Source organism: Pocillopora verrucosa, chromosome 10, assembly GCF_036669915.1.
Source record: "Pocillopora verrucosa isolate sample1 chromosome 10, ASM3666991v2, whole genome shotgun sequence".
In the NCBI taxonomy this organism is placed as follows: Eukaryota; Metazoa; Cnidaria; class Anthozoa; order Scleractinia; family Pocilloporidae; genus Pocillopora; species Pocillopora verrucosa.
The window spans coordinates 16,024,185-16,051,807 of NC_089321.1; the positions used below are offsets into that span (position 1 = coordinate 16,024,185).

General features: G+C 40.0%; 5 protein-coding genes across 6 annotated transcripts in view; 2 read left to right on the forward strand and 3 right to left on the reverse strand.

The window, feature by feature from the left end:
- The first annotated feature begins 1,047 nt into the window (after positions 1-1,047).
- Positions 1,048-9,526, forward strand: LOC131785992 (allantoinase, mitochondrial). The gene is made up of 11 exons (XM_059102966.2): positions 1,048-1,236; positions 2,821-2,972; positions 3,701-3,815; positions 4,003-4,149; positions 4,943-4,991; positions 6,129-6,222; positions 6,568-6,754; positions 7,019-7,157; positions 7,242-7,414; positions 8,108-8,140; positions 8,770-9,526. Exons 1-11 carry the CDS (start codon positions 1,087-1,089, stop codon positions 8,920-8,922), a joined length of 1,392 nt encoding a protein of 463 aa, XP_058958949.2. The 5' UTR covers positions 1,048-1,086; the 3' UTR covers positions 8,923-9,526.
- Positions 9,527-9,932: 406 nt separating this feature from the next.
- Positions 9,933-12,656, reverse strand: LOC131785999 (uncharacterized). The gene has a single exon (XM_059102978.2). It carries the CDS (start codon positions 12,587-12,589, stop codon positions 10,862-10,864), a length of 1,728 nt encoding a protein of 575 aa, XP_058958961.2. The 5' UTR covers positions 12,590-12,656; the 3' UTR covers positions 9,933-10,861.
- A 402-nt stretch (positions 12,657-13,058) lies between these two features.
- Positions 13,059-14,920, forward strand: LOC131786035 (uncharacterized). The gene has a single exon (XM_059103013.2). It carries the CDS (start codon positions 13,105-13,107, stop codon positions 14,614-14,616), a length of 1,512 nt encoding a protein of 503 aa, XP_058958996.2. The 5' UTR covers positions 13,059-13,104; the 3' UTR covers positions 14,617-14,920.
- Positions 14,921-20,462: 5,542 nt separating this feature from the next.
- Positions 20,463-27,623, reverse strand: part of LOC131785453 (kinesin heavy chain) — a 31,673-nt gene continuing 24,512 nt past the window's right edge. Inside the window, exons 27-30 of one of the 2 annotated variants that reach the window (XM_059102339.2) lie at positions 25,567-25,786; positions 24,285-24,585; positions 21,760-22,043; positions 20,463-20,872 (exon numbers count right to left, since the gene is read on the reverse strand). In XM_059102339.2, the coding sequence (XP_058958322.1) occupies positions 20,835-20,872; positions 21,760-22,043; positions 24,285-24,585; positions 25,567-25,786 (843 nt within the window). In that variant the 3' untranslated portion in view covers positions 20,463-20,834. Of the gene's footprint in view, positions 20,873-21,759; positions 22,044-24,284; positions 24,586-25,566; positions 25,787-26,373; positions 27,194-27,623 lie in introns of those variants that run through there. The other variant, XM_059102347.2, reaches the window with a different exon arrangement.
- On the reverse strand, positions 22,501-23,528 carry LOC131785468 (uncharacterized). Its single transcript, XM_059102358.2, has one exon. It carries the CDS (start codon positions 23,455-23,457, stop codon positions 22,912-22,914), a length of 546 nt encoding a protein of 181 aa, XP_058958341.2. The 5' UTR covers positions 23,458-23,528; the 3' UTR covers positions 22,501-22,911.

The window sequence follows — 27,623 nt, forward strand, 5'->3', positions numbered from 1 at the left end:
GGAAGTTAGTAGAAGGAAGCCGTCAAGAAGAATTTGAAGAATTTCTTCGCGACAAGGTGTCCAAAACACCACCATCCTACTGTAAAATTTACGGCTTACATATCAGCGGAAGAAATAAACTTTCTGGACAAAAAAGAGGCTATTTCACCAATTCGTTCAGCGGATTTCTTCTGTTCCTTAACAAATTGCAAATCGTCAACTCTATGGCGTTTAAATTGCCCTTCCTGAAAGGGAAGTGTAATTCAGACGGATCTTTGGATTGTCATGGTTTACCATTATTCGCATGGAAGCAGTTGCGAGACAAAGAAGAGGCTATCGGTCGAGGATACTATGGTTTGATTTTTGTGGCGAGAAACAATTCTGAGAAGGTCGTAATCAAAAAACTGTTAGGTGAGGACGAGAAGGAAAAGCGTCTTTTCCTCAAAGAGGCAAAAATACTCCTGGGGATTAAAAGTGAACATATCGCTAGGTTTCAAGCTGTGTGCATGGAACCGTGTGCAATGATGCTTGAAAAAGCGAAAGCGGCAGCTATCTTTCATGCATGATGGTTCATTATTATTTATACCACTCAGTAAAAGAAAAAAAATTAATAACGCTTAATTTTAGTCACGCGCGTTATCGTCGTGGGGATAAATGAGCCAAGCGCTTGGTGTCTTTGTACAAAATTTGTGCAACATGCCCTGACATCCGTTCCGTGTTTTAGGATTTAGGGTCATTTAGGGTCATTCCGCCATTCCGCCATTCCGCCATTCCGCCATTCCGCCATTCCGCCATTCCGCCATTCCGCCATTCCGCCATTCCGCCATTCCGCCATTCCGCCATTCCGCCATTCCGCCATTCCGCCATTCCGCCATTCCGCCATTCCGCCATTCCGCCATTCCGCCATTCCGCCATTCCGCCATTCCGCCATTCCGCCATTCCGCCATTCCGCCATTCCGCCATTCCGCCATTCCGCCATTCCGCCATTCCGCCATTCCGCCATTCCGCCATTCCGCCATTCCGCCATTCTATCATTTAAGCTTTTAGGGTCGCCCCCCATCAACACCAGCGCGTTACCTTTTTCGTGACCTTACTGAAATTTTTGAAATGGCGGACGAATCAACCCGATTGATCATTAAAGGCAAGAGAATCTTGCTGCCAGATTGTGTTTCTTCGGGAAGTATAATCATAGACAAGGGGAAGATTGTTGGAATAGAGAAAGGAATGGATACCGCTCAATTACCTCCACGGACGAAGGTAAAATGGGGCCGGGAGGAAGCGCTACTGACCAATATTGTAACCCCATCACGGGTCATGTTACCCCACGAGAGTCACCGTTTTTTGCGGTGTATCATGCCGGTTGATTATTAAACGTTCCACGAGATTCTACGCCTAACTCATGAAATATATGAGTGCAAACTTGCCCATTTTTACCGCGAAATTTACCTAAACAGGCCTTTGTGTTGCTCGTGAACGATGCGGTGTTCCATTTTAATAGTGGGTTTGCTATACGGGACCCTTTTTCTTAATTGAGCAGATAAAGTTACTTGTGATGTGTTGATTTAAGCGAAATGAAATGCTCTTTTGGTTATGTGTGATGTTTGGTGTGCCAGGAAAGCGAGTGTGCAAAACTTTGTCAATGATCCTTAAATTTCTCGATTCGAAACACTTGAAGACCAAACTTTCTTGCGTCGCAGAAGATTGAATCTCCTGCGAGACCTTACATTTAGCTTGGCGGTCAGTTTTCAAAGTTCCGAATTTTTTTCCCATTACTTATAATAATTTTCACTCTCCTTGAGCAGTCATGGTCACTTGCAACCACTCAAATTCAACTAAGAGTTATCTTTCAAGCAAAATTTAATTTACGGTTATCTCTCAAAAGCAATATTAGTAGTATATTTAAGCAAGTTTTTGTATAGTATGTGGTCAGTTATGACATAAAATGGTGCTCCAAAGAACTGATTGTTAATTCTCCCCTCCAGCTGCTACACATTTCCTTGTAAATAAGTTACAAGAATTTGGTGTTAGATCAAGATTACTTCTACATGATACATTTGAGTATTCTCATTACCTGTTTGCTAGATTATTGGGAGAAGTTACTTGTTAATCACTTCTGGGAGTTTAAGGGTTAACACAGATCTGACAGTGTTTGGCTTACAGGGTGGAATCTAGGGGAGGAGTGCAGGGGGTGAGTATCCCCCTCCCCTTAGATAACATGAGGCTTTCTGTTTTTCAAGCCAAAGAAGGAAAAAGGAACTTAACTATTTGGTCTATTGGTGTTGAAGTAAACATGAGTCAAGGTTGAAGAACTGATTTTAAACACCATAAAAATGGTAGTTTGACAATGACATTTCAAGCATTAGTTTATTCTCCAGAGCAGACATTCCTTAGCTAAGCACCCACTCCTAAGAAAACTCCTCTATGTGCCCCTGTCTTCTGTAGCTCAATTTTTTCCAAGATTGCAAAGGCAATTCTTATGAAGAAATGTGCCCACTGGGCACCTAATTACCTTCCTTACTTCTCTCTGATGATCCCTTTTCTCACTTGGTTAGCACACTGGTTAGCAACACTGCATCCTTATTCCTAACAGAGGTGATCAATCCAATCATGGTACAAGGGTAAAGGCAAATAAAATGCTCAGTTACTCAAATTAAGTTCAATAATTCTGTAAATAAAGCAGACAGTGCTAGGATTTCCAGTGTCAAATGAGCACAATGAAGGGAGAAACCAGTATGCTGATAACATTTCATGTATCTGGTTAAGTTCCTCACCTCACAAGCTTAATACAAATCCAGTACAATCAGAATATCAATCAGTGTATGGGATAACACCTCTTGGCAGGTCATAGATGCAGGAGAGCTGGTAGTGATGCCAGGAGTTGTTGATAGTCATGTCCATGTCAATGAACCTGGGAGGACAGATTGGGAAGGGTTTGCAACAGCAACACAAGCTGCAGTATCAGGTGGAATCACTACCATTGTGGACATGCCCCTGTAAGTACTAATTAACTCTTTTGATTCCAGGAATTAACCATTAAGTTAAATCCTTTGGGCTGGTTATTTACACAAGGTCTAACCCAAACCGCATTTTCATTCAAGAAGTGGGCTCAGGTCTTCTCTATAAGAGGGTTGATTTAAGAAATTAAATGAAACGCATCAAGCTTTTGGCGAAAGTCTTAGAGAAAAATAAATTATGTTTTTTCAGCAACATTTTACTGCTCATCGCAGTAGTGACATCTTAAACTCCCTTGTGACTATTGTTTAAGACCACAACGTAATAATTTAGCCAGGGCCATAACATGACCCATTATTAACCCTTTACCCCCTAACATCAGTATGCATATAGTTATTCTTCATACTGTTCTCCATACATTTCCAAAGAAGCACACAAGGAGAATTTGTGTAACAATCAAGAGCTGCTTTAGTTGGTGATCATCTCCTCCATTCTCATAACTTTAATGTTTGATTCAGGGATGATAAAGTAAAGAGAAATTAGATGCTAGTCACTCTTAGGGGCTTAAGGGTTAATCTAGCATGATACTCAGTCTTGCACCATGTCTTCCTCACAGATCATTGATTGCAGAATTAGTTAGGCTTTAGATTCCTGGTGTTATCAAAAGAAAATTAGGGAGTGGATGAGAATTTAATGCTATCATGTTGAAATATTCACTTTCCATCATAAATTGAATGAAGATAATTTGATGTGTCTTTTGTATCAAAAGAAATTCTATTCCTCCCACCACTACCCTGGATGGATTTTATACCAAACTTAACAGTGCTAGGAGCAAATGTTGGACAGATGTTGCCTTCTGGGGAGGGGTGGTACCAGGAAATCAGGTATTAAAAATATGAAGTAAAGATTTTAATCACTTGTCTGCATGATATTGTACTGATATAGTAAGGAGAAATTTCATCTTGGTCACTCATGGCTATGAAAGGGTTAAGCCTGACTGTTGCCAACTGAAGACATCTGAATACGATGTCAGTCTATGCTTTTGTTAAGGAGAATATTTTTCTTTGTTAGGCTGAAATAAAGCCCATGGTGAATGCTGGTGTTAAGGGTTTCAAGTGCTTTCTTGTGCACAGTGGTGTTGATGAGTTTCCCTCTGTCACAGAGAGTGATGTGAGGCTGGCCATGGAGCAAATGCAGGGAACAGATGCTGTGTTTCTGGTAATGTTTAATTATTATGACTTTCTTCTGCTACCACATGTTGGTTGGAATAATTTTTTTTAAGGTCATCTTTGTCATAGGCCTTTTTAGCCATTTACACCCCAACTTCAGTAAACAGGTTAGCCGACACAATAGGAAGTTGCAAATTACATGTAATGTAAATTATTAATCGATCAAAGATTGATTGTCTTCATTAATTTGTGGAAGATGCAATTTTTTGCATCAGGCTATCTATTGATTAATTGAGCAATAAAATGATAAATTCTTTTTGGTATCTAGCCTTTAGCATGCATATTCTCCAAACTGTTCTCCATAAATTTCCCGAGGTGCAGACAAAAATAATTTATTTAACAATCAACAGTTAGTTGGTGATCATTTCAGTGGAATTAACTGAGTCAATAATGGGAGTTGGCCACCCAAAAGCTGACATTTTGACTGTTGGCCTGCATTTGCTCAGACTAAGGGCCAACACTTGAAGAATCAGCTTTAGAAGCTCTTTACAGTGGACCATTTACATCATTGTCTCAGTTGATTGCACCAAATTATCCTATCGATTACAACTTGCATCTCAATCTCTCAGAGGTAGGCAAAAGAATTGCAGACTACTCCATGAGGATCAGGGAGAGAAAAACCAATCTTTGATCTCTTTGAGTTCAAAAATAGATACAAATATAACAACAGAGAATCTTGTAACAGGAAATCCTGTTTACTTTAATTTTTGTTTGAAAAATTACTTTTATTGGCACAAATCTGTAAGCAAAGGCCCTAAAAAATGTTTGTCATCTGTCCTTAGTTCCATGCAGAAGTTGAGATTCCTCAAGAAACAGACAACGCAAGTCAAGGTAATGCCATCTTTTTTTAATGTTGATCGAGCTGGTATCACTGGTTTTATATATCAGTGAGTCAATCCCATTAACCTCATTGATCATTATCCCTTCACTCTCATGATCTCTTTGGTAATTCTCCTTACTGTCTGCTACACATTGCTTGTAATTTCAGTTTTAAGAATTTGGCATTGAATCAAATGATAATCCACCAATTGATATTTTTCATCACTTGTCTACTTGAGATTGTATTGATATTGTAAGGAGAAATTCTCTCTTGGTCACTACTGGTGGTGATGGGGTTATTGGTAATGACTTGCCAGAACACCAGAGTAGAGTAGGTGAAAAGCCAAGGCATTGATAAGATATTCATTGTAGGATCCATCTGTGTCCTTCTGGCATTTGGTTGGAATATGCCAATCCCTGTATATTATATATATAATGATAATAGGACTGAGTGGAGTCCAATTCTGTCTGTAATCATACTCGTGATCAACAAAATCGGACGACCGCGAAGCGGGCGTCCGATTTGTTAATCACGAGTATGATTATAGACAGGATTGGACGACACGAGGTCCTGTTACCAGTTAATCAAAACTATGACAAAATTTGAGAAAGAAACTAGGCATCGGTTGTACGTTTTGATAAAAAAAAAAACAACAACAACAACAGCTTCAAACAGTTGACCCGCCGAAATGTGAGACAACTGCGCACGCATTTGACGCGTTCTGTCCACTTATACGGGTATGACGTATTAACTGTTCCTTTCACTGTCCTATTACACTGTCCAAATACAAGCATGATGGTTCAACCTCCATTGTTAGAGGGGGGGGGGGTAGGTTCTGTGTGTACGTCTGATTTAGGTAAAAAAAAAAAGTCATCTTTAATATATGTGTGGTATAAGATATGTTTTCAACTGTTCCAAGGAGTTTTGACCTCCATTGTGGCTTTTTGTTTTAAGCTGCTCGGGTGATTTGAAGCAAGTGCCAAACGGCCGTGAAGCGCGAGTTACGCGCGAGAGAAGGAGCGTGTTCGCTTCTAGCCTACCCCCGCTCACCTTTAAAGAAGCCAAAGATTTACGCTTGCTCTGTGAGCCGCAGGCCTAACCACGTTCTAGACAGTTCTGAGCAGAGTATTTTTGTTGTTATGTCACAGATCCTTCTAAGTACACCACATTTTTGCATTCCCGACCGGAAGCGATGGAAAACCAAGCGATTGAGCTGGTGATCAAACTTTGTAAAGAATACAGGTTAGTCGGCATAATAGAAATTGAAAATTACACGTTATGTAAATTATCAATCGATAAAAAATTAATTGTCCTCATCACTCAATGGAAGATGCAATTTTTCGCATGAGGCTATCTATTGATAAATTGATCAATAATTTGCGATATCTAACCCTTTACATCATAACATCAGTATGCATATTCTCCATACTGATCTCTAAAGATTTTCCTAAGGTGCTGACAGGGAGAATTTGTTTAATAATCAAGAGTATCTTAACTTGGTGATCGTTTCCTGACCTTAATGTGTGATTCACCGTACAGATCAAATACTTTTCCTTCTATCATTGTGACGTTCTGTTTGTATTTCAGAGTACCCTGTCACATTGTGCACCTTTCTTCAGCAAGTGCCCTGCCCATGATCAGGAAGGCCCGCGAGGAAGGTGTCCCTCTCACTATAGAAACTACGCACCACTACCTGTCACTCCAAGCTGAAAATGTGCCTGATGGTGCCACTCAATTTAAGTGCTGTCCGCCTGTACGAGATGGCAAAAATCAAGTAAGCGTAGCTGCGTTTTCAACTGGAAGCTTAGTAACATTCACGCGCGCATCGTTTCAAAAGCAAGAAAAAGATAAATAAGGGAAACGCGGTCAGCTGGTTACAATTTATTGATCTATTTGGTTACTTCATAGGGAAGTTGGGAAAGTAATCTTCGACCTCATGTACGTACTCGACCCAATTCTCCTGACGTATGTTCCAAAATCTCGCTAAAAAATACAACAAGTGGAACCGCGTTGTATTTGTTTCCCTCTCTCCTCACAGGAAGCTCTATGGGATGCCCTTAAGTCACGTGACATTGACTTAGTCATTTCAGACCACTCTCCGTGCACTGAAGATCTTAAGCTGATGGACAGAGGGGATTTTATGGCGGCCTGGGGAGGAATATCAGGGGTGCAGTATGGTGAGTGCTTATTGAGCATATGCGTAGGTAAATATTGTTCAATGCACAAGACGTACCACGGTTAATTCCTATTTCCTTTTCCAGGGTTATCCATATTCTGGTCGCAGGCGTGTAACCGAGGTTTCTCTCTTCACGATGTTGCTCGTGTAATGTGCGAGGAACCCGCCAAGTTAAGTCGTTTGAGTCATCGGAAAGGAAAGATTGCTGTGGGCATGGATGCGGATTTTGTGCTTTGGGATCCTGATGAACGAATTGTGGTAAGACTTGTTAAAAAGGTTAATTCCAGGCGTATGGTGTTGGCAAAATGATTATGAATGTGCAGTGTTTGTATCTGCGGTATACGTCTTTCCTTTTGGGAAACCACGCACCTTTGTGTAAGTTATGCCTCGATTGGATGAGCCTTATTGCGCATGCTATGTGCACGTACTTCAACTGACCATTTGTATCATAACTAGTTCTGACAAGTGTACGCAGCGTTTTGACGGGCGTGTTAAAGAGAATGTAGTGCTAGTTTTCTACCAGGTTGCAACGCACAAAGGAGAAAAAAGCAAGCGGTGTCACATAGTTTGATTTGGTTTACAATGTAATCTTCTTCTCATAAAAGATATACGTGGAAGTGAGTTTGTTCACATTAAATATACCTTTTACCAACCGAACCCTGTTCGAGATTCGTACTGTAACTTACAGACCGAGTTTTTTTCCGCGCGGGCCATAAATCCGAATGGAAAAAAATGAAGTTCCATTACTTACTGTACGAACCGAGAAAACGAGGTTAGTAAGATGTTCATAATGTATCTCTGGATTCAAATTGACGGGGAAGATTCCAATTGAAACGAACTTTTGAATTTAGCGGGCTGTACATTGAAATACGGCCCGCTACATTGACCAATCACAGGGAACGTACTAACTGAGAGATATAATAAAACTATTTATGTATTTACTTTTTCCAGATCGATCAGAAGATAACTCGACATAAAAACAAGGTACAAAGGCTGGGTGATTGATTTTTAAACATTGAACAATGATTAAATCACAATCTTACTATTTTGGTTTTTTGTTTAGTCATGACAGATGAGGTCAATCAAAGCACTGTTCATACTTATCCTTTTTTTTGCCTGGACAGTGTGCACATTTAACAGCTTTCATATATGGCTCGCGTCCAAATGCTGTCCAACCATTCCATCTAATTAAGAAGAGGACAAAGCTTTCTTTCTCTTGTCCCTCTTCACTTGCTATCGCCTCCGATAAAAAGCGAGCGCCATTTTATAATTTGGAAAGTGTTAAATGTTTTTTGTTTCACGGGGTAAGGGGTAGGGATGGACCGGGGAGGAAGGGAGAGACATGGTAGGTCAGCGGATGGCGCACAAGAATCGGGACTGGTTCATGTTTGCTCCTTAGCGAGACACTAGTTACCACCCCAGCTGGGGAATAATGGACTGGGGAAGAATGGGTACTAGCAAACTGTCAGGGCAATGTGCAAGGCGGGTTACTTCGCGATATGATTTAAGTTGTGCCATCCTATGGAAACCGGGTTGAGCTCTGGCATAAATGAGCCGCTAGATTTGTTATACTTCACCTGTATTTTATGTTTTGTTTTTACTTTAATTGGCAGGTAACTCCATACCACAACATGACGTTGCATGGAGTCGTTCACAAGACTATCCTACGAGGAAATGTCGTGTACGAGCGGGACAGAGTCTGCGATATTCCAGCGGGTCAGCTCATACTGGAGAAACCTTCACGAGGAGACAGTTTGATAAAATGAAAAATAAAACAAAATAGTGTATTGAACACATCCTAACCCTGAAACAAACATACAATGGTCCTTCCTGAAAATTATTAATTAAAACTTAAAAGCTAATCGTTCGTCTGTGACTAAGAAATTGTGGGCTTTCGCTCGCAGCACGTAAGTTATCCGAAAGCGAGTTCCATTCCTAGAATTAAACTAAGTGTATTGGAGATGGCGTTACAAGTTTCCATTTTATGGAAATAAAGGATGGATATAGAAGATGGAAATAATTTCATGGCATCATTTTATAATATCAAAGCGTTGTAATACTATAGGAGACTAATGATACACAAATTCGATTGCGTGACATTCTTAGAAAAACAGGGACTTTCCCGAGGAAATGAGTCATAGCATTGCTATTTTTTTTAGGTCTTGTGATGGTCGCATGATTTTTTTCACATAAATAGAAATCTCACGTAATAATGTAATGGATTGTAATTCAGAAATTCATGATTAGTTTAAGGATATGGAACATTTTTTTTGTCCATTTTGTGAAGAGCAACTCTAAGAAAACACTAAAAAGTGAACCATGTGGTGAAAATATAAATTTGACAACTATGAATGGATAATATGTTTGTCAATGATGCGGTCAGGTTGATAATGAAGAAATGTAAAATGGTTTGCGTGTTTACATAGCCTGATGTAAACACGCGGGAGGTTGGGAGAACACGAGATAAGCGTAGGAAACCACGACGCGAAGCGGAGTGGTTTCCAGCTTATCGAGTGTTCTCCCAACCTCCCGCGTGTTTACATCAGGTATGTAAACACGCCAACCATTTTACATTTCTTTTATAAAATAACTAATGAAAGAGGAACGAAAACCGTGTTTGCATACGCTCATGTAAAATGGTTTTATGGCCAATCAGAGCGCGCGTACTATTTGAATTATTTTATAAATGGGAAATAGTAAATGAGTTTGTGGATTTTCAGGAGAGTATATTTAACATAGTCCGAAAATCAGTTTTCCATCGAAAGTATCACATTAAGAATACAATCTTTGATATACGTAAAAGAAACAATATACAAATATCAACGAATGACGAAATTAAGATATAAGAGACTTTTAAAGGATTGAGAGTGAGCTACGTCAGATCAAACAGGAATTCGTAGCATGCGAGAGTTATCTTTTTCGGCTGGGTGGGTTGAGATGGGGCACTTCGTATACCTAATGTTTTCATTTTTGTAACAGAAAAAGAGCATAACTTTCAAACAGACGAAAAAAATTGTATTACTTCACCGTAGGAAAAAGAAAAAACTAATATATTTTTTACTGATTAATCTGATCTCACACGGGACCCAGTCGTTCCTAATAGAGTTGAACAGGGGAAATGACTGCGGAGGATCATCAGAATGCTACAGATCCAGCGCTTCATGGGGGATCAGGAAAATTTTAGTGGAACCAAAATCCTCTACCTTCCACCCTTAAGTCTCAATGGAGGGGAATTAAACCAAATGGACCAGCTAAAAAAAAAGAGTCATCTCAGAAAAAGCGACTGGAATTTAAAACCTGCCGCAAGAGAAAGTAAGATACAACGCAACTGGAAAAGTACACTGGTGAAATAAAAATTCAAGGTCAAATCGACTTTTGTTATTTGAAAAATAGCAGTCTGGAAATTTTTACACTGACTAATGTCGTCTTAACTGGAGGTAATAGATAAGCAAGAGTAGATCTCTTCCATCCTCACCCCCCCACAAACATTGGTCGTTATTTTTTTAAAAACAAATTTTTTTTACTTTCACTTGGATAAAAGAACGTCTTGAAAAAATAAGTCTGCAAAATAGCCAAGTAAAGAGTTCCAATATTGGAGCTGGTGTGAAACCTCCTAGGTTTTTAAAAACTAAGTAGTTTCAATTTCAGTCACGATTGTAGAGAAAAGTCTGCTCTCTTTGTCAGCCGGAGGTGTACGCTCTTCGTTTATGTCCATTCAAAGAAACTTCTCTGTGATTCTAATCCGTAACCTTTCGACACAATGTTTCCGATTTCAAGGTGTTTGCTCTTCTTTAACAATACAAGCTGCTTCAAAGCTGTGTAGTTCACTCTCTTGTATCCATCTTCACCCGTCATCACCGCCCACGGGTACAGTTTTTCTACTTCCTGAGCAATAACGCCATAATCTTGTCCTCTCTTACCCAGTTGCTCCGCGGCTTTTCCAGACCACCTCCAGCTGTAACCCTGAAGACCAATCTGCTTGAATTCTGAATACGGCAGGATTGTGATGTTCTCCTTCAATCTAGAATCACTTAGGACCCCAAACAGAACCGCGCCGCCTATAGCACCTCCCAAAATATCTTTTCGACGTTTTGATTCAGTCTCGTGTTGCCTTTGAGCTTCTCTTATTTGATTTAATCGTTCTTCCAGAATTTCTCTTTGCCTCTCTGCTTTCATTCTCTCTGCGCGTTCTGTGACGAGTCTCTCTTCCCTGTGAATTACTTCCTCCGTTGCCTTCCTCCTAATCTCTGCTTCTTGCTGTTTTAATATTTCTTCGTCTGGACTCAGTTGCGTTTCCCCGATTTCGTCTTTCAGAGCAACAACCTCAGCTATATGTTCACGGGTATCATTGATTTTCTCAGCCAGGGAGCATTTCTGAATAAACTGTTCCATTGCGTGATCTTTGGAACGTTTTATTTCTTCTATTTCCTTGGTCAGTAGTGGTTCAATGATCTCTCGGAATCCTCGATCACACAGATGTGTTTCAAGGGCAGTGTATGTATTTGATACACCACTCCAAGGATTTCTGCTGATCGCAACGTGAAGTTTCCTAATGAGATCAGCCATCTTTTTCCCATCAATTACTTCTCCACGAACATTTTTCTTGCAAGGAAACCGCTTAAAATCCGCTGCGAGGGACGAAGCTATATTTGCATACACATCATCTTGTGAATCACGCAATCGTTTTGAATCCTCCACGTGAGGTATGTTCCTGACCTTGATGCGATCCCGAGGGAATAATCTACCTATAGATTTTCCGATGTTACTTCTATCGTTAACAATCCTGTTCTGAATTTCACTTTGTAGAGTGTTCCCCGGTGAGGGAGGAAGTGCATCGCGTAAAATCACTAATAATCCCGGATATGAACTAACACTGTGCACGTCATCTTCCCAGAACAGTTCGCTCACCCGCGACGTTCGATACAAAAACTTTACGTTGTAGCTACTGATTCTTTCCCTGGCCAATAGAGCTAGTCCAGAGGAAACAAGAAATGTGAAAATGTGAAGTGAATCGGTAATCTCGTTGTCCTTAAAATTAGTTCCTTCTGTGTCGATCAGAATAGTATACCCACCACGGTTGTTCATATCTGGCAAAATCGACATCCACACTCCACTGCTGGTACACGGTATACTATTTTCACAAGTTTTAAACACGCTCTGAACGTTAGCCGTTTTACTTCCATCCAAATAATGCCTGATCATATTTAGGGTCGTAGATTTGCCAACATAAGCGTCGCCAACCACGCTAATAATTCTCAACGGACCTTGTAGTGCTTCAATCTCACCAACAGCTAAGTCATTCAGAATAAACTTCTCGCTTTGATAATCGTACGTCAAGAGCGGTTTCGCCAACGAGCTGTCCATACAAACCGCGATTGAAATATTGCAAACTAGTACCAGAAATTCTAATTGAAGGTGTACGTCTCGCTTCATTCTTAAGCTAAAGATTGAAAAAGAATTCCACGTTCTGGCGATTTCACCTTTGATCACGCAGGAAATTTGTTCAGTTTCGGTTTACTGATTTGCATTAGGGGGTAACCCCTTCCTACATCAAGTTTCCTTATTTGCTAGGGGGGGAAATCCCGGGAAAAACCCCAATAGTTTACCGGCTTTCATTTTAATCAATAGCTGCTTGTTAAAAGACCTAAGTTTGGCAATAAAATTTTAACTAGAGAGTTACACTTAGACAAAACTCTGCCGCGTTTGGGCAAATAAGCGAAGTTTGTAAAACCAGCAGGGAAAGGGTCGGGAGACTGTGTTAATAATTGATCGATCTTTCTTGAAAACTGTTCTGCTTGGTATGAAAATATGTGATCATGTGAAAACCGGTTATTCCCGTTCTTGGCTAGCACTTAGAGGTAAACCCCAAGATGTAATTAAGATCAATTTCATTTACTCCTGATCTGCTGTGGACGGCTACCTATCTCGCTCGCACGGCGTCAAAAAGAATGGGTCTGCTTCGGTCTTTCATCCTGAGTGTACATGTTATATTCAGCGTTTGTCCTGGAGTATATGGAGGAACAGCACAACTCCTTCTTAGAATTAATCCCGATAAGAAATCTTACGAGTTAAATCGGGGTTTACTAAAAGAAATTGCTGAACTTCCAGCACCTATTCACACCACAGCTGTGGTCGGTGATGAAAGAGTTGGTAAATCACTTACATGGAACGCACTTAACTACATCTGGACTGGAAAGAATCGATCCTCTGAGCAAGTCTTCCAAACCGGTGACAGTCTTACGCGTGTCACGCGAGGAGTGTGGGCGTATGTCACACAACGCGAGAACAGAAGTGATATTTTGCTGGAAGTGGAGGCAGCCGATATAGGTGACGATAGCTTTGTGGCACAAATTTACATGTTTGCGGCGACGATTTCATCCGGCTTCATCGTTTTGGCGCGCGATTACGTTAAAGACAGCAATCTGGAGACGTTGAATCGTATGGCGCGTCTAAATGAGTTTGCTTTTCCGAGAACTTACTGTGACAATTTTCCAGAGGTTAAATTTGTGGTGAGAGGTGGACCCGGCGGAAGTGAAGACTCGCGATCGATGAGAAATTCAGTATTGGAAAGGTTAACCCCAAAGTACTTCCCAAGAAGCAAAATTACTGTCAGCCATATCTCACCCGTCATCGATCACGAAGTTTTCAAGGACTTTGGAAAATTGTCTCAAAGTAACTTCATGACTTCCATGGAAAATCTTGCAGCAGAAGTTGAGGGGTTTCCCGTTAAGAGAAACCTCGAAGGAATCCCTATGGATGGCAGCGAAGTTACAAAACTCATTGAGCGATTAGCAGAAACCATAAGCGCAAATAACGGGTTTGATTTTGCAGATATTTACAACGTAATCGAAAGTAATATTTGCAAAAGGAGTGAAAAGAACCTCTTTGGATCCCTTTTAGAGCTCAAATCAGAGCACATAGAACTCCGAAAGAAAAACATTTCGATCGCGTTCCTAAAACAGTGTCGTTTACATAGTGCTTTTGTATCTGCCAAAGATAACCTGGAGCGTATCATTCTCACAAAGAAGTCAGAGGATATGAAATTGATTCTTGCCGAATACAAAAGAAAGAAAGTGGAGAGAGACATCGAACAAATTGCTAAATTGAAGGGGGATTTTCAAAAAATAATTGCAGAAAAAGATCGGAAGACAGAGAAAGAGAGGGAAATGAGGCAAAGAGCTGACCAAGAAAATCAAGTTCTTCGAATGAAAATCGACATGGAGTTATTGAAGGAAGAAATGAAGCGTGGAGGATGGCTGAGTGCTCTAAGAGAGGTGTTGCTTTTCGATGAAATAAAAAATCTTAGGGAAGATATAAAGAGAATTACAGAACCTGAAAAAACGATTTCCATTCAAAAACTTTCTGAAACTTTCATAAAAATTTTAGGTTTGTGCAGTAATGCTTTAACATTAGCGCTGCAAATAAGGGAAATCTATCGCCAACCGGTCCCGAATCAGTAATCGGTTGCTTTCTACTAGCTGTTAAGTTTATTTGCCAAATTCTTAGAAACTTTAATATAAATTTGAATTATGAGAAAAATTAAATTTTGAAATGTTGACCAAAGTTCACTTGCGTTTGTTTGAATTAGCGTGTCGGAGCAAATGAGCAGACGAATTGAATTTAAATTCTAGTTTATTACTGAGAATTTAAAGCTTACTTTTTTAAGTAAATGAGCAGACGAATTGAATTTAAATTCTAGTTTATTGCTGAGAATTTAAAGCTTACTATGTCAAATTTGAGAGTTAAATTTTAAATAGATTCATATTTTACGTCGAAATATTTTTTTCTGGTTTGTTTGTTGCTTTGCTTTGCTTTTTTGTCTTACGGCTTTTTTTCTCGTTTGTTTGTTTTTGCTGTTTTGACTTTATTCAAGAGATTACGAGACAGTTTATGTTCTCCGACTTTATTAAAGTAACACTGAACGTATTTAGGCGTCACGCCTCCCAAACGGATATCGCTGACAATACAACTTTCAGGACGACAGAGAACTTTTCACACCAGGTGTTCTTTGCCCATCTCCTACTCCTAATTCCCTAATGCACTTTTCCTCGTCGAAACTAAATAACACTTTATTGAGCTTTAATGTACCTTCTAACTTTGAACTTATATGTAGCTTTTATGTAGATCAAAAGGTTTCTCAAGCCGAAAGGTTACCTTCAACTTCATAGCCTATTCCAAGTTCAATTGATTTCATCCCCAGTCCCTCGCACTGTAAAGTGGTGGGGGGGGGGGGGGATGGGGGTGGGCGCAGTAAAGGAAACAACTGCGATAATCAGAGTATCAGCAATGTTCTCCAATACAAAATCATTAAGTATATTCCTATAAATTTGTATATCATACTCGTGCTAAGTAATCTACATTACTGATTTATTACTATACATAAGACTAACTATGAAAACTCTGATTGGTCGAGAGCATACAGTCACTATTCCATAGCGTGTGAAGTTAAAATAACCCAACGGTTGCCGAACGTTTACATTTTTTGGTACATCACACCGTGCTAAATTAAGGCATCGTACCAATTATGTAAACAGATTACGAGCAGTCTGTACTTTGTCCTTCACGCGGGTCAAAGAAAGAAGTCGGAAAAAAAATGATGTAAGCGCGCCGCGGGGAAGTCTGGAAGTGAGGCTCTCGAAAAAAATAAGGCACCGATTTATCCTATATAAAAACTTACCCTAGGAAACTCCGAAAGTAACTAATTCACTAACTTAATACATTCTTCTTAAAATAACAATTCGTAAAAGTTCTATGAGCGCTGTACTTAGTCTGTTAAATGCACTTTAAAGTGAGACGTAAAATGAAGACGATTTCTAAGCAATGATTACTTTGATTGTGCCATCTTTAAAACGAGGTATTACTGAAATGCGTCCCTCAGTGGTTACTGCAATCCTTTCCAGCCAAAGAATCTTTTTTTCTTGGATGAGAGTTCGGCAAGAAAACTCACCGTGTTTAGTGTACTGTACTGGTACTGTACTGTGTACTAGATTTCTTCATGTGAAAGAATGCTCCCTCGTGAGTAATACCAGCCGCTACGACTTTTTGACTTACCCTGTGAAATGCAACTGTTCGGAAATCGTATGATCCATGAAGATCAAACTTGATCAGATAGTCACCGTGCTCGTTGAATATATGTACACAGTCCAAAGGAAATATGTCAAATACACAAAATACAGCAGTGATGTCAGTCGCTTTCCTGAATATTTGTTCTACAAAACTGCAATGAACCGTCCATTAGTCTCATATACGTCTTCATTATGGTAGCCGTCTCTATCCAAGTCGCTCCGCATTACCATCACTCATCCACTATCACTGATTGACAGTTTACACAGATAGTAAGAGTCGTTTGGGCTCACGCGAAACCTTTGATATTGGTCAGCGGTTTCTTTTTTACTTTAAAACCCAAAGCCAAGTTCTTATGACCAAAATTTTAACAAACATATAAATGTTGCCGTTTAAATCTGGGGTCAATTGACCGGCCAATGAGTAAGCGATGCTTCTTCACCACTGTCATCAACAACAAAAGGAAGTCTGAAACGTTGCACAAACTTGTCACTGTTGTCAAATAAATAAAGGGGTAAGTTTCTAAAGAAACTGTGGTGCTGCGTCGGTGGGAGAGTATAGCAGGTAATTTAGTGTTAACAACTGGGTTGAAAACGTAAATTAGCTACCGTAAAGGGTAAAAAAGCTGACGTTTCGAGCGTTAGCCCTTCGTCAGAGCGATTAGAGGAATTGTGGGTTGTGTGTGGATTTATATGTAGAAAGTGGTGCTACGCCATTGGTGGGAATATGGTGACGAGAAAACAGGAATAAATTAGTTGAATGAAAAGCGCTCGTTGATTCCGTGGGGATTAAGGGTGCCGATTTGGAATATAAATTTTTGTTCTAGTGTTTTACGGCTTTCCGAACTGCCTAGATGTAAGGAAAGGCCGCAAACTGCCATATGCTGTTTAGAATGATAAGGAAGATTAAAGTGTCTAGCGACTGGTTTGGATGCGTCCTTGTCATTTCTTTCCACATCGCGAAGGTGTTCTCGGAATCGGTCACCCAGTCGTCTTCCTGTTTCGCCGATGTATAACTTATTGCAATAAGTGCAAGTTATGCAGTAAATAACATTGGCGGAGGTACACGTAAAGTGATCAATGATCTTAATGGATCTTTTGGGTCGCGATATTTTCTCTACGTTATGAATGAAAGGACAAGTTTTGCATCGTGAGCGAGCGCATTTAAAAGTTCCAGATTGGTCATTGGTTTGAAATGAACTCCTGACTAAAAAGTTGCCTATGTTTTTGTCACGTTTGAATGAAATAAGTGGGGGTTGCGAAAAGATAGTGCCAGTCTCTGAATCGTTTTGGAGTAATTTAAAATTTTTAAGAATTATAGATTTAACTGCGTGGTTGTGAGGGTGAAATGTAAGAGTAAATGGAATGCAGTCAGTGTTCTCCTTCTCGGCCGTTTGTAGTGCTGCCTGTCGATCGATTTGTTGGGCACGGTGGTAGCCCGCTTGAACGACAGAAACAGGATAGCCGCGTTTATCGAACAACTGGCACATTGCCTCAGATTTTTCGGAAAAATCAGAGTCGTCACTACATAAACGACGAAGTCTGAGAAACTGTGAAAAAGGTATGGAGTTCTTGACGTGTGATGGATGTGAGGATGAATACAGCAAGTAACTATGTGAATCTGTAGGTTTGTAGTAAACACTAGTACATAAGCCGTTGCCTTCAATTGAAATTTTGATGTCTAGAAAAGCCAAAGAAGTGTCGGAAATTTCCCAGGTATATTTAAGAGCCGGATGAAAGGAATTGACGGCGGTTATAAATTGAGTGAGCTCCTCTTTGGTAGAGGAGGTAGCGCCGATGCAATCGTCAATGTAGCGGCCGTAGAGTTGAGGTTTTGGGCCGTGGTATTGGCTAAAAAGTTGATGTTCGATAAAACCTACAAAAAGATTGGCGTAGCTGGGTCCCATTTTAGTACCCATGGCCACGCCATGTAGTACTAAAAGCTGTTTAGTAAAACACTAGAACAAAAATTTACATTCCAAATCTGCACCCTTAATCCCCACGGAATCAACGAGCGCTTTTCATTCAACTAATTTATTCCTGTTTTCTCGTCACCATATTCCCACCAATGGCGTAGCTCCACTTTCTACATATAAATCCACACACAACCCACAATTCCTCTAATCGCTCTGACGAAGGGCTAACGCTCGAAACGTCAGCTTTTTTACCCTTTACGGTAGCTAATTTACGTTTTCAACCCAGTTGTTAACACTAAATTACCTACTGTTGTCAAATACTTTGATTGTTCGGTCATCGTCTACTACAATGCATTGCCCGCTTGTGTTGGTAGCGATCTTCCACAGTCGGTTTCTACTGTACTGCTTTTCACTATCCTGAACAAGTATCATTAAACGCTTCCTCGCTCCATTCCTTGACTACAAAGGGCTTCAACAACTATTCTCTCGCGCAGAAATCAACCTTCCTCTCTTCAATATCAATTACCCATAGGCCAGTTGTGGCAGTGCTTCTTTGCCGGAAACTGTTTGGTACGGCTTAGCTATAAATTTTACACTTGCACCGAAAGGCTACAGACACCACTTTTGAGTGTCTTATTCCCATTGAAAAAAGACAAAATCACAAACACACCCACATACAAAAATTTAAAATTGTAGTTAACAAGCTTTTTCCTTAACTCAGTCTTCACATCCTGTTGCTAAATCACTTCATTGACCGGGACACTAGCTCAACCCAGGCCTCCCTCCTTACTTAGAGCGCAAAACGAGTGGTGTTATAAGCCTTTTGCATTCGAACCATCAAGCACCGCGCACAGCGTTTCCCGCTTTAAGCCGCAGAGCAGTGGGCAAACAACGGACAAATTGACAAGGGCTGAACTATTTGAATCGGTTTTTATTCATCCTTCCTTAAGAATTATTCTGACGCGACAATTGTCCTAAATAAAATGGATAACTCAAGAAGAAAATCTCAAGTGGAAAGCCCATTTTACATGCAAATTCCCGACCTCGCGTCTAAACCGACGGTCACTTTTTCAGACAACCAAAAATAGATTTTTGAAAACAATTAAATTCATAGACTTGTTTTCGTTTGCGTCTTCCTAAAGCCCGGTAAAACATTCCACGATGGAAATAAAAACCATTTCCCATTAACTCATACGTAAAACTAAACCGGTAAGAATTATCTGATTTGAATTCCTCAAGCATTGCTATCCCGTTAGATTCCGTACAGGATTCGGACGTCTACGGCAAATTCTCGGAGAAGCTTCGCAAGTTAGAAATGTAACAGTTCTTGGCATGAGCGACTGAAAAGAAAAAACTGTACAAGGACTAAGCAGTAAACAAAATTTGCCCCAGTTGAAACAAAATTTGGGCTTAAAAACTTCAGTGCTTCCACAGTTTTTTGCTGATTACAAAAAGCCTAAAATGAGTAACAAAAGATTGACATCTTTTCAAATCTAAGTGGCCTTGTTCCAAACGTAAGCATTGGTGGGCAAAACAGTATTTTTCAAATAAAAAATAAACTAACTTGAACTAAGAAGTAGGAGAGCGTACAAGTTGCTTAACATGTACTTTTATCAGAGAACACCAGTTTCGTAAAATCTTCGTCAAATACGAGAATTTCCCGTAGTCATATCACGAAGCTTGTGTCACATTTTCAATGCATCGAAACCTGAATTGAAAACGTGGGAACAAATGTCGTACCTTACCACCAAAGTTGGGTTTCGGGTGAAAAATGTTGCCTTGAACAATTTTCCTTCTTATAGACGACGGTGCTTTGTTTCCCTTTCAATCGTAAATAAGGAGCAACCCAGTAAAAATTAAGAATAAAAGACAATCGCCTAAATTCAGACGAGAGTAAAAATTGGATTGCTCAACCCTCAGGAAAATAAAATAAGATTGAATAAAATTATATACAATTGACGAAATTAAAATATGTGAGTTGAAAGTATTCGAAACTACATCGGTTCGCTACTATAAATCTCGCTCCATTAAAACCAATGGGTGTTTAAATATGACTAAAACGTACACAAAATAAGGCTTCATTTTGTTTTAAAAACTATTTTGCATGCCTTTAACTTTCCCAACCCAAATTTCCCTCAACCGTACCGACGACTCCTAAGTAAACGTAAACCCGTGAATGTAAGAAACTCATATACATTTGTAATCCCAGGGACATACTGTTAACCCAGGGATATACGCTCTTCTATCCCTTGCCTACAATCAAGAAAGCTATACTCATATTCAGGGCGTGGCTCACAAAGTGCCCTCCCCTCCCCTTCCCCCCCCCCCCCCAATCTGTGTATCCCCACAGATGAAAGACATTTGTCCAATATTCTTGAATATGAGTATAGAAATTGCCACGGAGGAATTACAAGGAGTCTTTCCGCGTTAGAGAATCCAAATGGAAACATAAGATTGTCCATAATTTTCTTATCCCACAATTGTTTCCTCCTTTCTGTAAAATTTGTCCTTCTCACCGCTATCTTCAGTCTGCGTCAAGAAATTTACAATGCAACTGTATCACTTCTGCAACACCTGAGCTTAAGTGACACTTTCGATTCGGCGGCAGTCGTGAGCCATAAGTCACGCGTAAAGCAATAGACGAAAAATGATTCACAGTCGTTACGCTACTTGCCCTGTCCTGGGGCAAGTTCACCGAACTTAGGAAGCCGATTGTTTTCTCATCTCCCAAGGACTACCTAAATGGATCAAAAGAAAAAAAAAGATGTGATTAGACGCTGTGTAAATGCGCGACACTTGACCCTTTACCTCCCAAGATCTGATTGTTAATTCTCTCCCCTGGCTGTTACACGTTGCCTTGTGAATTGGCCTTGACAATCTGGTGTTAGATCAACGTAGCAAACATCATCCTGATAATTTTGAGTATTTCCGTTACCTGGACTCCAGAGAATGTATTCATATTATAAGCAGTATTACATATTAATCGCTTCTGTGAGTTAAAGTGTTAAGGAGTAGTTGAGTTTGATTTGATCATTCTTACAATCAGAACCATTCCTTGACGATAACGATTCCTGAAGATTGTATTAACAGCACATACTCTCTCTAAACGAATCCCAGACAAATTTCCCTAACACTTCTAACAAAGACATCCTTCTTGGGAACGGCGAACCCTCGCAAAACTCTTGTCGATAAGCTTTGAGGAGTGCGGCGGGGAGTACAGAAGAGAGAAAACATCTTTGGAACTGGGGGAATACTATCATCTCCCCGGTCAGTTCACGCTCAGGAAACCGGAATATGCGGCCGAGGCGTTCTACAGTCCCGGGATTTCAAAAACGTTTTCGTGAGACGGCTGCCGATGGTGTAATACCCGGATTTACCCGGCTGTGAGTCTCCCTCCCGTTTGGGAGAATTCTAGTGGTATGCTCCCCCAGAAGAATGTTTAAAACCTAAAAGCTCGCAAATGTAATTTCCAGAAATTCTAGGCATCAAAAAGAGGGCTAATAATTCATTAACACCTCTGTAATTTGCCTGTCATTCCTAACAGGCAAACCCAATGACAGTATTACCATAACTTTACAGTTCTACCTCGGTAACTCGTGACTTCGAAAGAAAAACAACAGCTTACCATCTGCACTGTTGACTAAGTTCTGAGAAGAAGCAGACCGTCGGTTGGTTCTTTTTAAAGCTGCTATTTCTCCTTCCCGGCCTGAAATCTTCAACGGTGACCTTTGCATAGAGTCCGGCATCGAGGGCAGTTTTCTTCCTGAATTTCCCTCGCCCATCATGTTAAGCCGATCCACGCTAGCTGCAGCGCGCATGTGCGCACTAGAAGAATGAGTGACCGCCCCAGCTGAAGCTGCTGAGCCGCGCCTTCTTTCGTAATCTGGCGAGGAATGGGCGCCATTTAAACTGAAAGAAACAGTGGAAAGCAGTTTTTAGTTTAGCAAAATGGAAAAACAAATTACAAAATCTTTCGTTTTCTCATTTGAATTAAACAAAAAAATTTACCAGGAACCCTAGAGGAATAATGAAATTGAAACAACTATTAACGTCAATGAACTGTCGAGGAACTTGAATCTTATCACGCTAACTCCTCATGATTATGGACAATGGCCGAGGCCAAGTGATTCATTGCAACAACATTTTAGAGATCACTAGTGCCAGTCTCCGCCAACCCACTCCCCGACTAGTCTGAAATCTTCCCGCGGGTACAGAAACGCGCATCCTGCAGGGCTGATGTATGTATGTATTTGGTAATGTACATATAAATAGATAGAGTAACAAAGATGGTAACGTTTTACCTAGATCGTGCGATTAAAAAAAAAAAAAAGATTTAGACGCCTGAGATTTGATAAAACCGTGCGAATAAAAAGAAAAATGCTTTAATCAACTTCATGTTTAATGTTTGGCAACCCTTTTGCTCGCCTGTCGACGCCACTCAAGTTTCTCAAAGGCTTAAAGCATGCGATTTGACCTTACAGTATCATCTCTACAACAAACGTTAAGGTCATGAGAATAAAAGAAATGATCACCAACTAAGGAACCCTTTGATCGTTAAACAAATTCTCCTGAACAGAACCATAGGAAAAGTATAGAGAACACCAAGGAGATAATGCATACTGATATTCGAGTGTGAAAGGTTTACATTCAGTTCTTCAGACTTCAAATATTCGAAGACACAGGGTTTCGTGAAACACTTTTTGAGATTAAACTAAAGTGTGTTCTTAACTTCGCATTTCACTATCTCTAGCTAAGCACACCATGTTAGATTCGTTGATCAACCTTTCGGCTGTAAGTTACACAACGGATTGAAAGTAAACTTCATTGTCACACGAAAGCGACAAGGCTGCGTTTGTTTTGTCGCGGTCGGTTTACACTCCGCTTTCCGAATCAGCACACGTTCCTTTCCCGCAAGCCAGGGACGTGACCATATCTCAAACATACAATGTTTTTCTTGCTTTAGAATATCCGGTTTCAGAAAATCCACTCCGCACGCCTCTATACCTTCCCTCGTTTCATTCAAATTGTTTGGACATTTCGATGGTGCAAGGTTCACATTCGCACGGTACATTGTTCCTTCGACGATCTGACTAGCCGCAAAGAGTGTGTACGGAAGATAAACGAACTTGAAAGGTGGTTTAGGCTCTCGCGCGTTCTCCAGCCGTACAGCCTGTTTGAGACCCACTAAAAGTTCTGTGTGTGCCGATAACTTATCCTGCTCAATGTTTATCATGGCACCAGGTATTGTGGCAGGCTGTACAAAGCGTATAGTCCCAAAAGCAAAGCAAAAAACGAGGAGAAGATGTATTTCAAACACGGCCATCTCGAAGCGTTAAACTCGTTCGAAAATGTATTATTTATAATCTGATCTAAGAAGTGAAATTTCACACTTGATGTGACTAGATAAATGGAGATTACACTTACAATTCTAATACTAGAATGTAGCTCTTGGCAATAAGGCCACTAAACAAAAACTACCCTCAACTCCTCAAGAACAAAAGAAACGTTTTCGCTCTATTTCACCTCTTAAGCATGCACAGGCAATATTAAAATGTTTTCAAAACCGCAGCAGGAAGGAGCAGGTACATACATGTTAAACACATAAATGTCCCGCCTCTATTGTCTGGTATATCCCGGCGGAAAAATCTAAAACTATGTAACCTGACCAGTTCCATTCCATGATAAAAGCTTCGCCAACAGCTATTCCAAATATCATTCAAATACACTCTTCATATCAAACTTCAACCAGGAATTTTCAAAATTTTAATTTGACTTTTACATCGGTCTGCCTTGGAACATCATGTTCTCTCTCTCTGGTGCCGGGTTATATACACATGATTTGGGTAGAATGGGTCACATGAGCTTTTGCAGTTTGCTTTCTTCGTTTCTCAGACACTTATATACAAGGGAGATCAAAACTCTATACAAAAAGTTCAAATTGGCGTCAAAAGCCCTTCGAACGACCAGCCCTAAAAACTTAAGCTGTGATACAACCGGTTTTTTTTTTCACGACATTCGCTGAGAACAATTGGAACTTTCAAATCGAAACAAAGATAGGAAACCAGCTAAAACGCAAGAAAGGTCACGTGATTCCAAAGCCGGTTGATTCCAATTCCTAATAGCCAATCGCTGAGGCGTAAAATGACTTACCTCGGGCTTCCCTGGGGGAGAGGCCGATTGAGTGACTCCGTGCTCACTGCGTTTCGTATCCTCTTGCTGTACGCCACGATTGGTTCTGAGCCTTTCCCGCCACGAATTACAGGAGTCACTATGGCAGCACCGTTGGGTGAGCTGGGTAAACTCGGTGTACTTGGGCTATTGGGAACGTTAGAACCCATGACTGCTCCACCAGCCAAACGAGTCATTCCTAGTAAGGCACTTCCAATTCCCGAGGTACTGCCGGGACGAACACTGGGTGAGGATGGCTGCTGCCCAGGACGGATTGGTTTGGCTGAAAACGAAAAAATGAGAAACATTTAAAGTCAAGTGTTGACTGGAGCGATTGATGTAACACTTTTAATTTAGCTGTATTCATTGAAATACAACTGGTTTTCTTTTCACGACTTCCGCTGAGAACAATGGATCCAGATCGAAACGAAGATAGGAAACCAGCTAAAACACGAGAAAGGTCACGTGATTCCAAAGTCGGTTGTTTCGGATTCCTAACAATTAATTTATTAATGCAGACACACGGCAACATGGAGTCTATTTGTTCAATCAAATTGAAGCATTTTTAATCGAGCGCTAAAAGATTTATACGAACAAACAAGGTAACCAAGGTATCTAAGGTAACCAAAGTATCCAAGGTAACCAAGGTATCCAAGGTAACCAAGGTATCCAAGGTATCCAGGGTAACCAAAGTATCCAAGGTAACCAAGGTATCCAAGGTATCCAAGGTACCCAAAGTAACCAAGGTAACCTAGATAACCTAGATATCCAAGGTATCCAAGGTAACCAATAAGGAAAGCGTAGTGGTAAAACACAACGTTAGACAATACTTCACAATGGAGTTACCATGAAAACTAAATTTTCAAAGCTCACGTGTTTATAATTTTTCGCTCATTTAAATCGCATTTCCCAATTCCCTTTCTCGTCCACGATTCTTGAGTTCACTAAACAGAGAAATTTTGAATTGAGTTTTTCTGTAACCAAAACCAAAATTATCACCAAGGCCAATCAGGAAAAAAGGGAATGTCACAATGAATCAAAGAGAACGTCACGTAAATGCATATGGCCCACCGCAAACACAGGAAAACGCGCGTGATAAAGTAGGATTGGTTTTAGTTTTGCGCTCACATAGCAAACTGAAGCAAAACCAATACAGTTCCATATTTGTTTTCATCTTTAAAATTCCATCGAGAAGTTCCTTGTCCTCCAGAATTTATCAATAAATTGTTCAAGCGCAGGAGATTTTCTTTATTCTAACTCTTACCAATATGTCCCTGGGCGCCTTTCCGCACAGCGGCCTGCTTCTGTCTCATAGATTCCCGGATTCTCTCCACCTCCTTCTGGTATCGTGCCCGGTCCCTCTGCGCACCTTCCTTGGCCTCTTTGAGAGCCTGCTCTAATGACTTCACCCGCTCTTGTGTTGCTCGCAGGCGCTTCTCCAGTTTGGGTAATTCACACCTCAGGTCAGCATTATCTCTAACGAGCTGTTAATGACAAGAGACATTAATTACTTACGTGGTATAAACTAACCCAGAATATCCCAATCAGATAAAACAGCTTCTAACTCTGTTTAATTATGATTCACTCGGGCCTATATAAGAAAATCAGACACATATTAGCGCAATATTATCGCCAACATCTCTACAAGGTATGCGACCAATATTGAATCTATATAAAAGCGAACCATGGCAGTTCTTGTTTCAAAATGTTCAACTCGTTTCGAGCGAAAGTTGCAGAACACCTTTATGATAACTGAACAGATTGTCTTCGTGTAATGGCTCAGAAAATTGAAGATAGAGTTAATACGCACCTTTTCGTGGGTTGAAATTTACGTTTGTAGAAGAAGGGGAAACGCAGCAAAATTCAACACCGCAATCAAGTTAAATTGCAAAAGGTCTATACACTCTCATTATGTATGACTTCCCAGAAACTTACATGTTAAGAACACTTTGTTCAGCGGCTATTTCTATGGGGTATGCGTCCTCGCTAAAGATTTTCAAATTTTATTCTTCGAAGCTGTCTTTTTTGCCAATGCTTAGCGGTGATGAAGTTTCCAAAAGAAAACGATAGCATTCTTTTCATTTTTATTGAAAATTTCCCTTCTTTTTAATACATGATCTATATCAAAGTACTTACTTAGTGTTAAATATTTCGAAAAATTCTTATCGACACGACATGGCCCAAGTAAAAAAAAATTGACCGAATTTCAACAGGCTTCTTTTTTAAATACGATGTCCCTTTACAATAAGTATGACAACAAATGAAATTTCCAAATAAAAGACTTAATAAAACGATAGTGAAGGCAGACGCATGTAATTACATTGACGGACGATCTGTAAAGATTACACATCAGAGGATAAATTATATTGACCTCGAACAAGCGTACTTATTAATGTTGTCTCGTTTCACTAAACATCACGTCGCAAATAGTTAAATTAATAAACCCAACAGTAGCCTTTCAGTTCACAGAATTGAATAATAAAAATATTCAAATCCCGACAAATATCGTGAAAATTTGAAGGACTAATTTACCTTGTTTCTGGTAAAGTTAGAAATAAATTAGTTTTAAATGCTTCCTTGTGGCGAAATAAAGTACCTCTTGTTATCGAATTGTTATTAATTTTCTCCCCCGTTCTTTTTAATTCCATTTTTAATCCCTCCAAAACCCCTTAGGAAATCGGTAACCCGACATTTTAGACAATTTCAATACACAAATAATTTTGATTGTAAAAGTAATGCCCAAATTTCCAAGAAAAGGACGACGGGAAGTCCCTGCCTTTCAAATGACGTATCGAATATATCAAAATCTCCAGAACTGATCGATTCTAACAAGCATAGGAAAGAAACTCGATCTGTTGCTTTAACATCTTCACTCTCTGTAAGGCTTTCCGCTGTTTGGAATAAAAAATTTAGGAATTAACAATTGCAACAACTCTGAGCCACAAACAAAGACGGTTATGATCCATGAAACCTTTGCGCTTATCTACTTAGTGTAAGTGCAATATGATATCTACAAGTACGTACTGGCGACTCAAACTGACTCGACATTTGCGGCTATTGAAAAGAATTTCGCGGAAATTTAGAACAATTTAACAGAATCAATACAAGCTGTGTACTTTGACTTGCTTGAAACTTGAACCCTAAAATCAGTATGCATATTCTCCGTACTATTTTCTATCGATCTCTTGAGGTGTTGACAAGGAGAATTTGTTTCATAATCAAGAGCTTCTTTGCGTAAGGCTCCGCATTTCCTTTATTGTCGTGTGATTCAGGGGCGATATTTGAAGGCGAAATTACAAGCTAGTCGCCTGTAAGGGTCAT